The sequence below is a fragment of the Xiphophorus hellerii genome, chromosome 3, assembly GCF_003331165.1.
Source record: "Xiphophorus hellerii strain 12219 chromosome 3, Xiphophorus_hellerii-4.1, whole genome shotgun sequence".
In the NCBI taxonomy this organism is placed as follows: domain Eukaryota; kingdom Metazoa; phylum Chordata; class Actinopteri; order Cyprinodontiformes; family Poeciliidae; genus Xiphophorus; species Xiphophorus hellerii.
This window is the reverse complement of record NC_045674.1, coordinates 5,670,882-5,684,378: the sequence shown is the minus strand read 5'-3', so window position 1 is coordinate 5,684,378 and position 13,497 is coordinate 5,670,882. Positions and strand designations below refer to the sequence as shown.

Sequence of the window (13,497 nt, the reverse complement as noted above, 5' to 3'; positions counted from 1 at the left end):
GGTCTTTTGTGGGCTCTAGTGTCCCTTATATGAAAGTAGGCTGACAGGAAAGGGAGGGGGAAGACATGCGGCAAATGTCGCCTGGTCCGGGAATCGAACCAGCGACGGCCGAGTCAAGGACTCAAGGCCTTCAAACATGGGTCGCGCTATCCCCTACGCCACAACAGCACGCTCAATCACATTGATCTTTGCCAAAGCTTAATTGCAAGTTATTTTATAATAGTAACATCAACAATGTGTCTCCACTTATAAGGTTGAACTGAAGAGGAATTTTTTTAATGGTTACAACAGTACAAAAAAAACGTTAGTGATTCGTGTGTGTTTTTGTGTGTTCCAGTATTGTCTTGCATTGTATTGCGTTACTGACATCACTGATTATAACATGCAGTAGAAGCTGAAGCTTTATCATCTCTCTGCAAAAGCAAAAACTCTTACCAAATATTTTTGGTCTAGTTCCTAGTGCAAATATCTTAGCACACTTGAAATTAGACAAACTAAGTTAAAAGTAACTTTTCAGCAAGATTTAGCCACTTGTTTCAAATAAACAACTCCTAAATATTGATGAAAAAATACTTGTTCCATTGGCAGATAAATTAACCTATAACATAGGAATAATGTCTTGTTATAAGTGAAATAATCTGCCAATGGAACTAGTACTTTTTCATCAACATTAAGGAATTATTTACTTAAAACAAGCCTCTGTATCTTGCTCAAAAGTTATTTTTAAGTTAATTTTGTCTTATTTCAAATGTACTAAGACATTTGCACCAGAAGCTAAACCAAAAATACTTGGTAAGATTTTGTGCTTTTAGAAAAATAAAATAAGGCTCAGACGGAGTGAGAGTTCAAGTTGTAATTGGTTTAACGTTACATCACAACTACGATTAGTGCTGCCATTTATGGAGAAGCTGAAGAAAACACAGATGAGGAGATTTTAGCAACTCTATATTTTAAGTTTTCATTAGTTGGTTTAAAATTATCTTTTTGCTACAGGATTTTGACAAAACGCATCAACCAGGCTGTGATTCTTCACAACACATTGCTGCAAATCCTAGTAATAAAACCGGATTGCTCCAATGTGAGGGAACTGCACTTCCAATAAGTTTATGAAGGCTCTTAAATGCAGCTCAGAGGATCACTGAGATGTAGTTTCATAAAATTAAAATCCACAGAAGGGTGGTCTGATTGAAAACGCAAGAAAAAATATTAAAATAGTTACTAGATGACATAGTTGACTTACGGCACTAGTTATATAATGATTTATAACAAAATAGCAAATGTGCATGCCCTGCTTCTAATGAAACATATCTGGTCTAGCTTTGTGGATGCATGGTAGGTAAAGGGAAGGCAACTATGTTCAAAGGGTTCTACATGCTTTTGAGATAGAAATTAATCTGCTTCTTTTACCAAAGAAGGGCTCAAGAGGTTATTTGCTGCTGAGATAATAAGGACCAGACCGCCTGCTGTGGAAGTTCACCTCAAAGCTCAGACACATCAGAAATGCCGGGATCTGTGAATGTTCTTTTAATAACCTGTATGAGCTCCTTTCAACAGGATCCTGCATCATGTTGAGCTTTAACTATAAATCATCCATATATCTAAATGTTTTGTCATCATGAAATGATGCATTAATCTAGTTCAAATGAGCTAGAATCATGAAACCTGTTTGTTTTCTTTCAGCTCTTTCAGTCTGCTATGGAGTGGTTTTGTGATTGGTTTGTTTATGTTTACAAAAACAGGTAAAAGATTAGGCTCAAGTCCCAGGGTTTCTGCAGGTTTCACAAACTCAAATGAACACTTTTAAGACATTTTTAAGAAATTTAAGAAATGTGTCATGATAGGAATTTATAACAGAAAATCAGTAAATTGCCATAATGCTCCAGGTTGGTAATACAAAATTAGAACTTCGCCATCAGAGACGCAAAAACCTAGCTAGTTTCCTAGTTAGCTAGCAAGGGTGTACATATTAGCATCTGGTTACTGGTAGCCTCAAATGTCTTGAGTCGCAGAATGCAATGAAAATGTCTGTGTGCAATTCAAACTTGTGTCTGACCAAAAAGTCCAACAAGACAAAAGTGAAAAAAATAAATAGAACCTACAGCCAAAATTTAAGACCTGTGATTAATGTATCTAAGGCCAACTTACTTTTTAAAATGGATTTAAGACATTTTAAGACTTTAAAGATGTGCTTACACCCTGCTTTCCCATTTAATATCTGAATCTGGGACAGCTAATCACTGCAGATTTGTTTCCACTTGTTTCTGCGATTGACCCTTTCTGGTTTTCAGCTCAAGGCTCAATGGTAAATGAAGTTTGAGCTCTAGTCAGGATTTAATTTAGCTTACGCCGCTCTCTCCAAGCGTGAGGACGACAGAGTGGCTTTCAGGGTTGTTTCTCCATTTGAACAGGGATTACATTGAGTCTCTGCACTGTTTGTCCCTTGGAAAAATTTAATTTACTGACTTCATCGGTTTTCCATTTGCTGAGTCTTGAATACAGAACAATCATTTGACTAATAAATCCAAGCTTCCAATAAACACAGGGCATCTCAAATTAGGTCCATTCAGATGGATGGGTGGATGAAATCTTATTAAATTTTTTTATTTTCCTCCTAATTTAATCTGTATAGCGGTGGGGGACATGAACTTAAAGTTTTATCCTTTTTTCAGATTTCTACATGAATTATTTATGCACATTTATAATAATCCTGACAATATGAACAGTTCTAGGGGTTTTTAAACATCATTAAATGGAATTTATTGTGACAATGATAAATCAAAATCTTATCATGGTAATAAATTTTTTATAATAAGTCATCAGCAATACAATAAATACCCATCCCTAAGTCTGTATTTATTAAATTAGCTTTTTCTGCACTCACTCCTTGCTCCTTGGCAGCCATCGCTATCTTGTGCAGGAAGTCCTCGTCCACAAACGGGCGGACAGCGTCGTGTATGATGACCACCTTGGGTTTGTGGGCCGCCGGCCTCCGCTGCTCCCCCAGAGCTGCGACTCCATTGCAGATGGACCTGTGACGAGTTGAGCCGCCGGGTACCACTAGGACCTTCTTGTGCTGGAACCGTTGGATGATGTCCATCATCAAGCCAATGTTTTCCTTCGCAACAACAACCACAACGGTTTGGATCCATGACACCCTTCAAGAATGAAGCAAATGAAAAAGGATAGAAGTAGGCACAGTCAGAACAAATCCAGCTACACAGCAGCTGGATCTGAGTAACTGCAATTTCCTACAGCAGGGGTGTCCAAACTTTTTGTCATGTGGGACAAAAATCAATAAATCAGAAGAACTTGCGGGCCAGAAAAATTTGTTTTTTCCTTCTGAACAAAAAACTAAGCCACATTAATATAATTAAATAAATAAAGTAATCAGATTTTTTTTTATTCCTCACTAAAGGAAAAGCATCCAGTCTTCAATTTTTTAGGTCTGAACTAAAAAAAAATAGGTAAATTCTGAAAAATAATTTTTTTCTTTGAAAACACATCTTACATTTAGCAAATTCTAATAAATTAATGAAAATGTTGAGTAAAAGTCACAGGAGAGATGTGGAGCTTGCAGGAGAAAATAAAAATCCTGGTTATTTAAAGACAAACACTTTGAGTTTCACTTCTATTTCTTACAGTGTACACAGAACAAACTTACATTTCGTTTGGCTCAAGGGCAGTTTTACTCACCAGAAAATAAATTATAGAGTATTAAAGTGCTAAATTTGGAAAATAAATATTAAAAAGTCTGTAAAATGAGCCTGAAAAATGTACAAATGTATTACTTTCATTGTAGCCAGTATTTCCAATAGTAGGACAAATTTAAGTTATGACCATTTTGCACCAATTAAAAATAAAAAGGCTTAATTTAAATCAATCATTTGTGTCTGGGAGGTTCAAATTGTATCATTCCTAAATTGCTCAGTCAGGGGACGCAAAAAAATCAGTCCAAGGGTCGCAAATGGCCTGGACAAACTGTGCAGCCAAAATATGAACTCTAGGATGGATTGGTGGCCTCTGATCAGATACTGGATCTGATCTGTTCCATCATCTATAAACTATACTACATTCATATGAAAACTGAGTCACAAATAAAACTCTGCGGACACTTAGGGTTCAGATTGGGTTTTTTAACGCCATCATTTCACCGTGATCCTGACTTTTCTCCTCAGAAAACCTCTCCCTATGACCACTGAATCAATTTTATAATGCCTCTTTCCTTTAACTCGCTTAATGACAAGTAAGCAACAATCAACAGGTAAATAGGACTCATCTGATCAACAGCAGTTGTTGCTTTAATAGTTTTTATCACCAGGCAGGGATTGAGATGTAATGTAAACATCCTCTGTTTCATTTCCCCATCATGGAGCCTGAAATCTGTTGAAAATATGACCGCCTGTCTGCCAAAGACAAAAACTCAAATATTCCACCAGCAAACTGTAATAAAAAAAATAGCATTTCCAAAATAGAGTTGTTTTCTTACTTTAAATCAATCTACATTGGCTGTTTAATTTACAATGTTGATGTTTTTTAAATTACTTTAGGCGGAACCACTGCTAAATTTCCTTCAAACAACAACCCTTTGCTTTTGTTTCGTTTATAACACTATGTTCTGCTTTAATCAAGGTATTCTCCCACAGCAGTTATGTGATTAATAAAAGCCATCCAAAACAGGACACTTCAGCCAAGGCAGGATCAAAGCATCCTGAAACACACAAAACAAGCCACTTACGTTTCTTGTAAAAGGTAATCCTTGAATAAAACAAACTCCTTCCATGCAAACACACACCCTGGAGTACTTCCTGACAAGCCTAACAATGCCATGGTTAAACATGCCAGGATGTGAGGGGGAAAAAACTTCAAAGTCCGATCAGAAAATACTGGAAATTTCTCATAACACAGTCTATTTATGTTGAGATCGTTAATAATAAAAATCTGAGTGGGTTCTGGTAGAAAACTGCAATCTTGTAGCTGCTATTGTTATTACATTGAAGTATTTTCTGCACGTTTGTTATCTAACATCAAAATTATTTGTTATTTTTACTTGTTTTAAACCAGAATTGGCCACCTGTCTAGTAGTTTGCAACTCTGTTATTTTTTTATGTTTAAGCAGGCTTTAAAAATGATTGACTCCAAACTTTCAGCTCAAGGTTTCAACCAAATACACGCACTATTTTATATTCTGGTTGCTGTAGCAATTTTATCCTGACAACTCAAAATATCGGCTGGTCAACACATGCCTTTTTTTTAAACTCATTTTTTATTTTCTAACTTCTGAATGAAGGTATATGATACTGGTACTGCTCATTTGAGAAGACAGGTTGCTTTGTACTTGAATAAACAAATATAAGCTGTAATTCCCAAAACGTTGTCAGAAGAGTTTCTTTTCAAATAACTTCATACATTTTCTATCTTTAGGTGACTTCAGTTTAACACAACAATGATTCTTAACTTTGTTCTTGTCATCAAGAACACACTAAAGCCTGTTGGTGTCTGCAGAACCTACTTGCATCTATGGTGCATCTACCAATTGGAAAAACAGAATTTTAATAAATCTCAATCACCATAATCTTGATCATCAGTTCTCTGTGCTCATTAATTTTATTGCGATACCCAGACAAGATGGATGGAATGGACCTTTTTTTCCTGATACTTTCAGTGGCATTTTAATATATTCTCTCTGTATCACCAGTAGCTGCTGGGAAAAGAAAAGAAGATATTTTGATTTTGGAAAGACAAAGGATTTGTATATTTGGTCTGAATAATTTTCCTAATTCCTTATGGAATTAGGAAATTATGGATTCTGATTGATTTGTGAATGGTTGCAGAAAATAATAAAAGAAGTTTGAGATGTTGGGGGTGGAACATTTATTTAGCCCCTGTGCCCTACATCTAGTAAAACCATCCCTGTCAAAGAGGTAAGAAAGGGATTTATCGTAGTTTATTTTCCTACCTCTCAAAGGACTCTACAGTGTAGCTTATGAGCGGTCTACCCAGACACGGACAGAACTGTTTTGGTGTCTGCAGTCCGGTTCTCTCTCCGGTGCCGCCGGCCGGAAGAACCACCGACACCGGGAAGTCCACGCAGAGTCCCGCCTTAAGGTGGTCGCTCTTCCGGGCTTCGCCTGTTGGGAAAAGCCGGGGATAAGCGGGCCTGTCCTGTTCACTGTCATCACTCTGCATATAAACGGGACTGACCTCCATCTGTTTACGGTGGGAGGTGTAAAAGAGGCGTCAAAGGAGGTTTCTCCAAAAATCTGTTCATTCCTGACCGACGGGCAGGATGTCTGTCACTGAGGCGGCATGGATGGAGAAGCGGCGGATATAACCGCAACGTGAAGCTAACGCTGCAATGGTAGTACTTCCGCTCTATCCTTTCAAAATAAGGCAATGTGCATTTCAGATTAAAGGCCTGAATAACGGAGAATATTTAAGCATAGATTATATGAAACGATTACATTTATTTTAATTATTTGTGGATAATATTGGCAAATTGAATGTATTTGAATGTACGTTAGCAAAAAATGACCAAAGCAAAAGACAAAGACAGACAAACAAACAAACAAACAAGCTAAACTAAACTAACTGTAAAAAAAAAAAAAAAAAAGAAAAATTTTAGAAAATGTATGACAGTTAATCATTTTTGAGCTCTCTACCCATAGTTAATTCAGAAAAGTAACTATTGGGAAAGATTATTATTATTATTATTATTATTATTTTTTTTTTTTATTTTTTTTTTTTATGGCTAATTAAATTGATAAATGTATTGCAATTAGAGACTTTGATTCTGGGAATTTATATAGTGCCTGAAGTTACTTTACTTTACTTTACTTTACTTTACTTTACTTTGAAAATCTTATCCCGGTTTATCAATTCAACTTGACAGATATTTATCAGCAAATCTGCAGCTGTTCCCCCAGTGCACCAAATACAGTATCTCCAAATAGATATTTTAAGTAGCAAATTTCCAGTGGTTTTTGCAAGACAAAATCCAACAAAAATATATCAGAATTTGCTTAATGCACTAAGTTTTATTGTTTATGTTGACAGTAAATTTCTATTTTGAGTCAGAACATATTAAATATGATCAACCATAATTAAAACTATTTAAATCTCAAATGTACATCAGATTCCACACAAGCATTATTTAGCCACTTATTTTTTTACAGTCTCATTGATTTTATTGTTTGTACATTGATATAAAAAATAAAAATAAAATGGTAAACAGAGGTATTGCACAAAATAGAAAAACAGAGAACACCTTGGGTTGCTAAAACTCTTAAAACTTTTGCTAAAGCTTCTGTGTGGTCCAGCTACAGTATTTCAATCCGGTTAAATCAGCGATATTGCAACACATTGTTTCCATTTTTCAGTCATCTGTTGTAGATATGCTGCTGTGTGTTGAAACAATGTCCTGTTGATGACCCAGTGTGGGCTTCAGCTGTTGGACAGATAGCTTCACATTTGACTCTGGAATACTTTGATAAACAGAAGAGGACATGGTTGGCTTAATGACTGCAAGGCGTCCATGTTTTGCGGCTGGAAGACAAACCCATATCATCACCCATCTGTTTCAGGCCTGACAGCTGATATCTGGTGTTTGTGCTGATTTCCTGACTTTGATTTTAGCTAAACACGTTGCTGTGCATTGTGCTCATGCATTTTGTTTTTATCCATTGTTCCAGATGTTTTGTGGTTCATTCAGATTCAATCTTGTTGTCACTTTCTTTCTCCTGACAGTTTTTCTCTAAATATTCATCACTGTTGATGAATATGTTGAGGCCATAAAAGGCGTATATTAAGCTTTTTGAGTTTCTTAACTATTAACTTTAGAGTGAATGTCAAAATACACCAATTTGCCTATTAATCTCTTGCTCCATTTTTCCCTAATTTTTGAACAAAACACCAAGATACTTAAGCTCTCCCACTTAGCAAAGAACCTCACCAAGACAAGTGTCTTGAATGCTTTGCACTGAAACTCATTGTAGAAAGATGAATTTAAAGTTGTTTGGACATTAGAAATTTTTTCAGATTGATGGACAACCACAGTTGCTTCACTAGACCCATTGCTGATGTCTTTCCAAATAAATGGCATTGGCACTGAAGGAGGGGCTGCTTTTTTAAGACAATAATTGTACAAACTGTTGGTTGAAATCTTGATTAAATTGATTTCATCTAACAGTTTGTACAATGTGTTAGGGTGTAAGGTCTCATGTCTACATAAGGCTTTAAAGCTTTTAACAATATGAAACAACATGTGATCAATTGTTGGATTTATTTTGCACAAAGTAAAGACAAGAGTGAAGTTTTTGCAGATGCTAAACAAATGAATTCACCAGATATATTGCGACAAAAAATATATTACATCAAACATCATATTTCTTACAGAGTAAAATCTTATAAACACAGCCATATTTCAAAATGTGAGTATGGATTTCATATATGTACAGTTATTTACAGTTAATGTTTTAAAGACGTATGGGTGTTTTCCCACTAGTTTGATGCAGATCTCCATAGAATATGCATAGCCCATATGGGATAATGTGTTCTACTACATGGAACTCTCCAGACTGTACAATCCACTTTTGTTCACATTTTTTAAATCAAAAATCTTTGGGAATCCACTTTGAAGTCTCCAAATTAGCTACCTGACTTTGCATGAGTCAGATGAAAATCACAGAAAGATAATCCACAACTTCCAAAGGTCAAAAGGAGAAACCTCCCGAGGATTATTTTTAGAGTCAATCTGAAGATGTTGCAGATTTTAGGATTCGGTCTCATGCCAGTTCTCCCTCAGCCGGGTCTTGCCCAGCCTCTTCTTGCTCTGGGATTTGTGTCTGTGGAGGATTGACGGCTGCAGCACGGATTGGTCCTCGAACTTGCCGCCGGACTCGTTGTGTTGCCTCGAGAACCTCTTGCACTTGCAGGAGGTCACCACGGTGATCTTGTACGTTCTCGTGGTGCCGTCCTGGCACTGCAGCTGGATGCGCTGGGTGCGGGTTTTGTCATTGACGCAGCGCCAGTCGTGGCTGCTGCTCCGGCGGGCCCAGAACTTCCTGCCGCGGGACGTGCCGATCCAGTTCTCTAGCATCCGAGCTGGGAGACACTCGCCTGCGCACACCAGCTCCTTGATGGGGTTGACGCTGGTGCAGTGGCCGTCTGAGATGTACTTTGTAGACCTCAACTCTCTGCACCCAATCTGACTCCGATCTGTGGGCGAACAGATAGGACCATTTTTACAGCTATAGATATTTTTAAACAATTCAAGCATTCCCCCTTTAGGATTTCTGACTCCAGTTTTCTCCCATTACTTTGGCTGGGAATCCATTTGAAGCTTCTGGCAAGAAACATGAAGACAAGGATGCAAGACAGTAGCATCTTGACCTTTCTTCCTTAAATTATAATTACAGCATGGTGACAAAAAGAGAAAATCATGGATTAGCAGGAGGAATGCACCTTTGCAGGCAGGCAGCTTTTACTCCTGCAGGCTATGAAAACTGTCCCCCCTGCCCTCCCCCCCATGGCTGTAACCCAATTCCTGCTCCATTCATGCATCTCCATACACCTCTGTGACAGCGTTGGATGAATGGAGCCAGGATGAGCTCCGTCTTCCTGTCTCTTACTTACACTCCCTCCACCCCCAAACATCCCCATCCATCAGGGTCTCATACCAGGAGAGCCGCAGGGCAACAACGGCGCAGGGAGAAAACCTCATCCATCTGGACTGCAGCCATCTCTAGTATACTAATACACTGACGTTTGTCTTTTTATGATTCCATTTATACAATGTGAAAATAGAAAACTAAAATCTGTAGTTTTCAAAACAAGATTCTTATTATTGTTCTTGTTTGTTATGCTAATTTTGCTTAATGTTTACCTTAATTTTACTGGTCTTCTGATTGAGATATGTTTAGATATTCAAACGTCTACTGGAACATGCTCATTTGTTTTTGGTTTTGCACAAAAGGTGCAAAAATAAATTTTGATTTAGTGAGAAAAAAAATAATCTTTTGGCACCAGCAACAGACACAGATACCTGCTGTATTACTCTGTAAAGCTGGGTTTTTTTAGGCTTAATTTTGACCTTTTATTCAAACAAAACATTGCTTCTTCCTCAGGATTTAAATAAATCAGTCAGAAATGCAGCATATATTTGATTTTTAATGTAATCTGATATGAATATCAATAGGTTTTTTTTTTAAAGTTACTGCAAATGTGATTGTTTTTGCAACTTTTTCTAGCATGCCTAATTATAACATTTGTCACATTGAATAACCGATATTTAAAGGAGTGATGGTGGCACTAATTCACTCATGTTAACAACAAAATCCAAATCAACAAAATAGTCGTTTTATATGTAAACGATTGTATTAAAACAAATTAGACAATCGGGGATATGATTTAAGAAGCTTTGGCCTCTTCATATGAACGTTTTGTTTTGTTTGATTATTATTATTGCTTTGTTTTCTTCCATTTTATCTTTTACATTTTTGAAAGAAAGATTTCATTTTATTACTGTTTCAGATGGAAAAGTGCACAAATATTGTGACATAACATGGCTGAAAGTGTTTGTACACCCTTCGAGGTATTTTGTATCAAGCTTTGATTAAATTCAATATTTCGTTTTTTGGCCACTACCGAAATATTAAATTTCGGTAGTGGCCAAAAACTGTAGTTAAGTGAGAGTAGCACTACTTCAACATATTTTTACTCAAAAGTAATAAGCAACCAAGAGCTCAGAATTGTTATTCGCCGAATTTAGATTAATTAACAATGTGCATATAAATCAGGCATTATTACAGAATGTAGGAGTTGCAGTAAAAGAGCAGAGCATCCTTCCTGTCCACTCACCGCCTCGCTCCTGCGCAGCCGCACCGCCGCCCTGTCCTCGCCCTCCGGTGCGCGCGCTGTTCAGGGACGCGTTGCTGTGCAGCTCCACGGCCGGAGCGGGGCTCACGTGCGAGAACACCCGCTCCGTGGCGTCATTTTCCACGGCCTGGCAGCTCCTCAGGAGGGCGCAGAGCAGGAGGAGGGAGCGACACGACGCGTGGAGGAGCATGGCTGCTTCTCTTTGTAAAAAAAAATGACAAGCTGAGAGAAGCAGACAAGTGTCCTGATGCTGGATGAGCTGCTGAGTGCGAGGAGAGAGGTTTTAAATGCGACCCGGACCGCCTCGCGCTCTGGCAGCTGCTCAGGTATGTCTGCTTCTGGAGGATCTGATTGGTCGCCATGCATCACCGCTGGTCTCAAACCTCGCCCACTTGTTTTATTTTAGCCTTAAGAACCTGAAATTCACCCCGTATGCTGAAGAAGAGGGGTCTGTCTTCCACCATGAACATTTGTTGTTGTTTTGCACAAATAACCATGAATAGTTCAACTTAAAAACAAACAAATCTGTTAGTAAATACATTTAAAATTTGACATACTTTTTTGAACCAAGCCTTGATTCAGTTTATTCTTTCAGGCTTCTTTTATAGGAGTGTATCTGTAGCCCACATCTTGGCAGTGATGGGTAGAGTAGCTGAAAGTTGTACTCAAGTAATAGTAGTACTACTTCAACTTTTACTGAAGTAAAAGTAAAAGTAGCCATCCAAGAGATTACTCAAGTAAGAGTAAAACAGTTTGGTAAAAAAAAAAACTACTCTAAACAATTACATCATCAGATCAACCAAAATGTAAAGGTATGTGAAAATGTTTCTATTTTAACAACCAAAATGAAAATTATTTATTTATTTAAATAACATGATTATAAAATAACATAATAAGACACAAGAAAAAAAATGTATTTGTTTCAACTTACTTTAGCAAAGCCTTTCCAAAACTTTACGAAATTCTTCTACATCTTACATTTATATGTACATTTTAGGCCAAAACTAACTGTTGCTTATAACTGTTTATAATTGTATCCACCATTGCAAAAGCCTAAGTAAATAATGTCATGTAAATAATGCCAAATTTATTTTGAATTGTGAGAATTTTTAGGGTCCTTCAGGTAACTTCTACACTGGAAAATATCAACTGCAGACTATAAAATCAAGAAAAAAGGAACAAAATCAGACGGCATTTTATCATAATTTGGCTAGCTTCAACAGTTTAAAGAGCAGCACAGAAAATAACATTTGGAGAAGGTACAATCTTGCCATTCAATCTCTCTGCCTGTTTAAAGCACATCTATGCATTGAAATCCCTTAACAAAGCACAGAGGATTCTAGCTGATCAAAAGCATCCTCCTTTGCTGCCTTTGAACTGTTACCCTCAGGTAGAATGCATCGCCACCCATGTCTTTTCAAAAAATTGGACAAAACAGTCTTTCATTGCAAAAGCAATCCATTTGTTAAACAAACATTTGCAAGAAGACAGGTTTTAAATTTCTCTTTATGGTCTAGCAGGCCTATACATTAAAAATCTTTCATGTTTTCTTGTGCTGCGTCTTTTTGAGTTGATTTGTATTTATTGTTCCGTTTCCTTGCAGAAATGAAAAATTACTCTGGTGCATTACTGAGCGCAGTTTTAGTTGATCTGATTCTTGATGTGAGGACCGGCGTTCACTCTTGGCACTCCAATTTTACACAACTTTTTATTATGTGGTACCTTTCTACTTATGTTTTATCCTACCCTTGCATGTAACTTAGCTATGCTTATCGTGACTGCAGAGAAATATCAGAGGTTGTTTCAGTTCAATAGTTTCGATGACTATTGAAACTTTGCCTCTATTTCCACATTGAAACCTTGGGACCCATCTTTAAAAATGCTTTGAACTGCTTGTTTTAGTAGATATACACCAGATATACCTTAAAATGCATTAATGCGTACAGTGGAAACCATCTAAACACTTCCATATCTCTGCTTTTGGAGTTACAGCCAATCAGCATCAAGGAAAATAAATACTTCTGGATTGGCTGGCTTGCAAAAGCCAACCAATAGTGTATCAAGTAATGTTGCGTCTTGGCATTTTAACTTTCCAAGCTGCATTTATTCTCAAATATTTCAGATATTCTAAATAATATTATTCAGAAATAAGCAATAGAAAACACAGTAGTGTGACTACTGGTAGATATTTCACAAACACTCCTGTGAACCCCTGATGAAGTAGCGCTCTGGGCAAAGTGCCTTGGTGTCCAGGAGAAAAACTCTTGACTGATTTCTGTTTTTTCTTTTATATGCAACTTATTCAGTGTCATTAAACACACATAATATAGTTATTCTGCTAAGAAGAATGATCTGGATTAGATAAAACTCCTGCTTGTGTGATTTGATGCTGTGTTTAGAAGAACTAAACGCAGTCATTTTAACCTGGATATGCTAAAAGTTATTAATGTTTTGCTCACAGCACAGCTCTCTAAGTAAAGGGTTATCCCAGATGAAAAGAGCAAACAGATAAACCTTTTTTATTAAAAAACAACAGCAAAGGTTTTGATATAGATCAAAACGACTTTCCAAAAGTGTCCTAAGACTGTCTCTCTTTTTTTGGCAGCTGGTATAACAAATCCATTT

The 13,497-nt window shown here is 37.0% G+C and overlaps 2 protein-coding genes across 2 annotated transcripts in view; both read right to left on the bottom strand.

Annotated features, from left to right (window-relative positions):
- Positions 1 to 6,357, bottom strand: part of crppa (CDP-L-ribitol pyrophosphorylase A) — a 40,623-nt gene extending 34,266 nt beyond the window's left edge. Inside the window, exons 1-2 of the mRNA XM_032557591.1 lie at positions 5,957 to 6,357; positions 2,882 to 3,155 (exon numbers count right to left, since the gene is read on the bottom strand). Coding sequence (XP_032413482.1) covers positions 2,882 to 3,155; positions 5,957 to 6,207 — 525 coding nt within the window. The 5' untranslated portion in view covers positions 6,208 to 6,357. The remainder of the gene's footprint in view (positions 1 to 2,881; positions 3,156 to 5,956) is intronic.
- A 1,383-nt stretch (positions 6,358 to 7,740) lies between these two features.
- sostdc1a (sclerostin domain containing 1a) lies at positions 7,741 to 11,165 on the bottom strand. Its single transcript, XM_032557594.1, has 2 exons — positions 10,855 to 11,165; positions 7,741 to 9,213 (listed from the first exon to the last, which is right to left on the bottom strand). Exons 1-2 carry the CDS (start codon positions 11,060 to 11,062, stop codon positions 8,768 to 8,770), a joined length of 654 nt encoding a protein of 217 aa, XP_032413485.1. The 5' UTR covers positions 11,063 to 11,165; the 3' UTR covers positions 7,741 to 8,767.
- Between the last annotated feature and the right edge of the window lie 2,332 nt (positions 11,166 to 13,497).

Coding starts and splice junctions, on each gene's coding strand:
- sostdc1a (XM_032557594.1), bottom strand. CDS start 11,062: ATGCTCCTCCACGCGTCGTGTCGCTCCCTCCTCCTGCTCTGCGCCCTC. Junction 9,214..10,854: donor GGCTGCGCAGGAGCGAGGCG/GTGAGTGGACAG, acceptor GTTCGCCCACAG/ATCGGAGTCAGATTGGGTGC.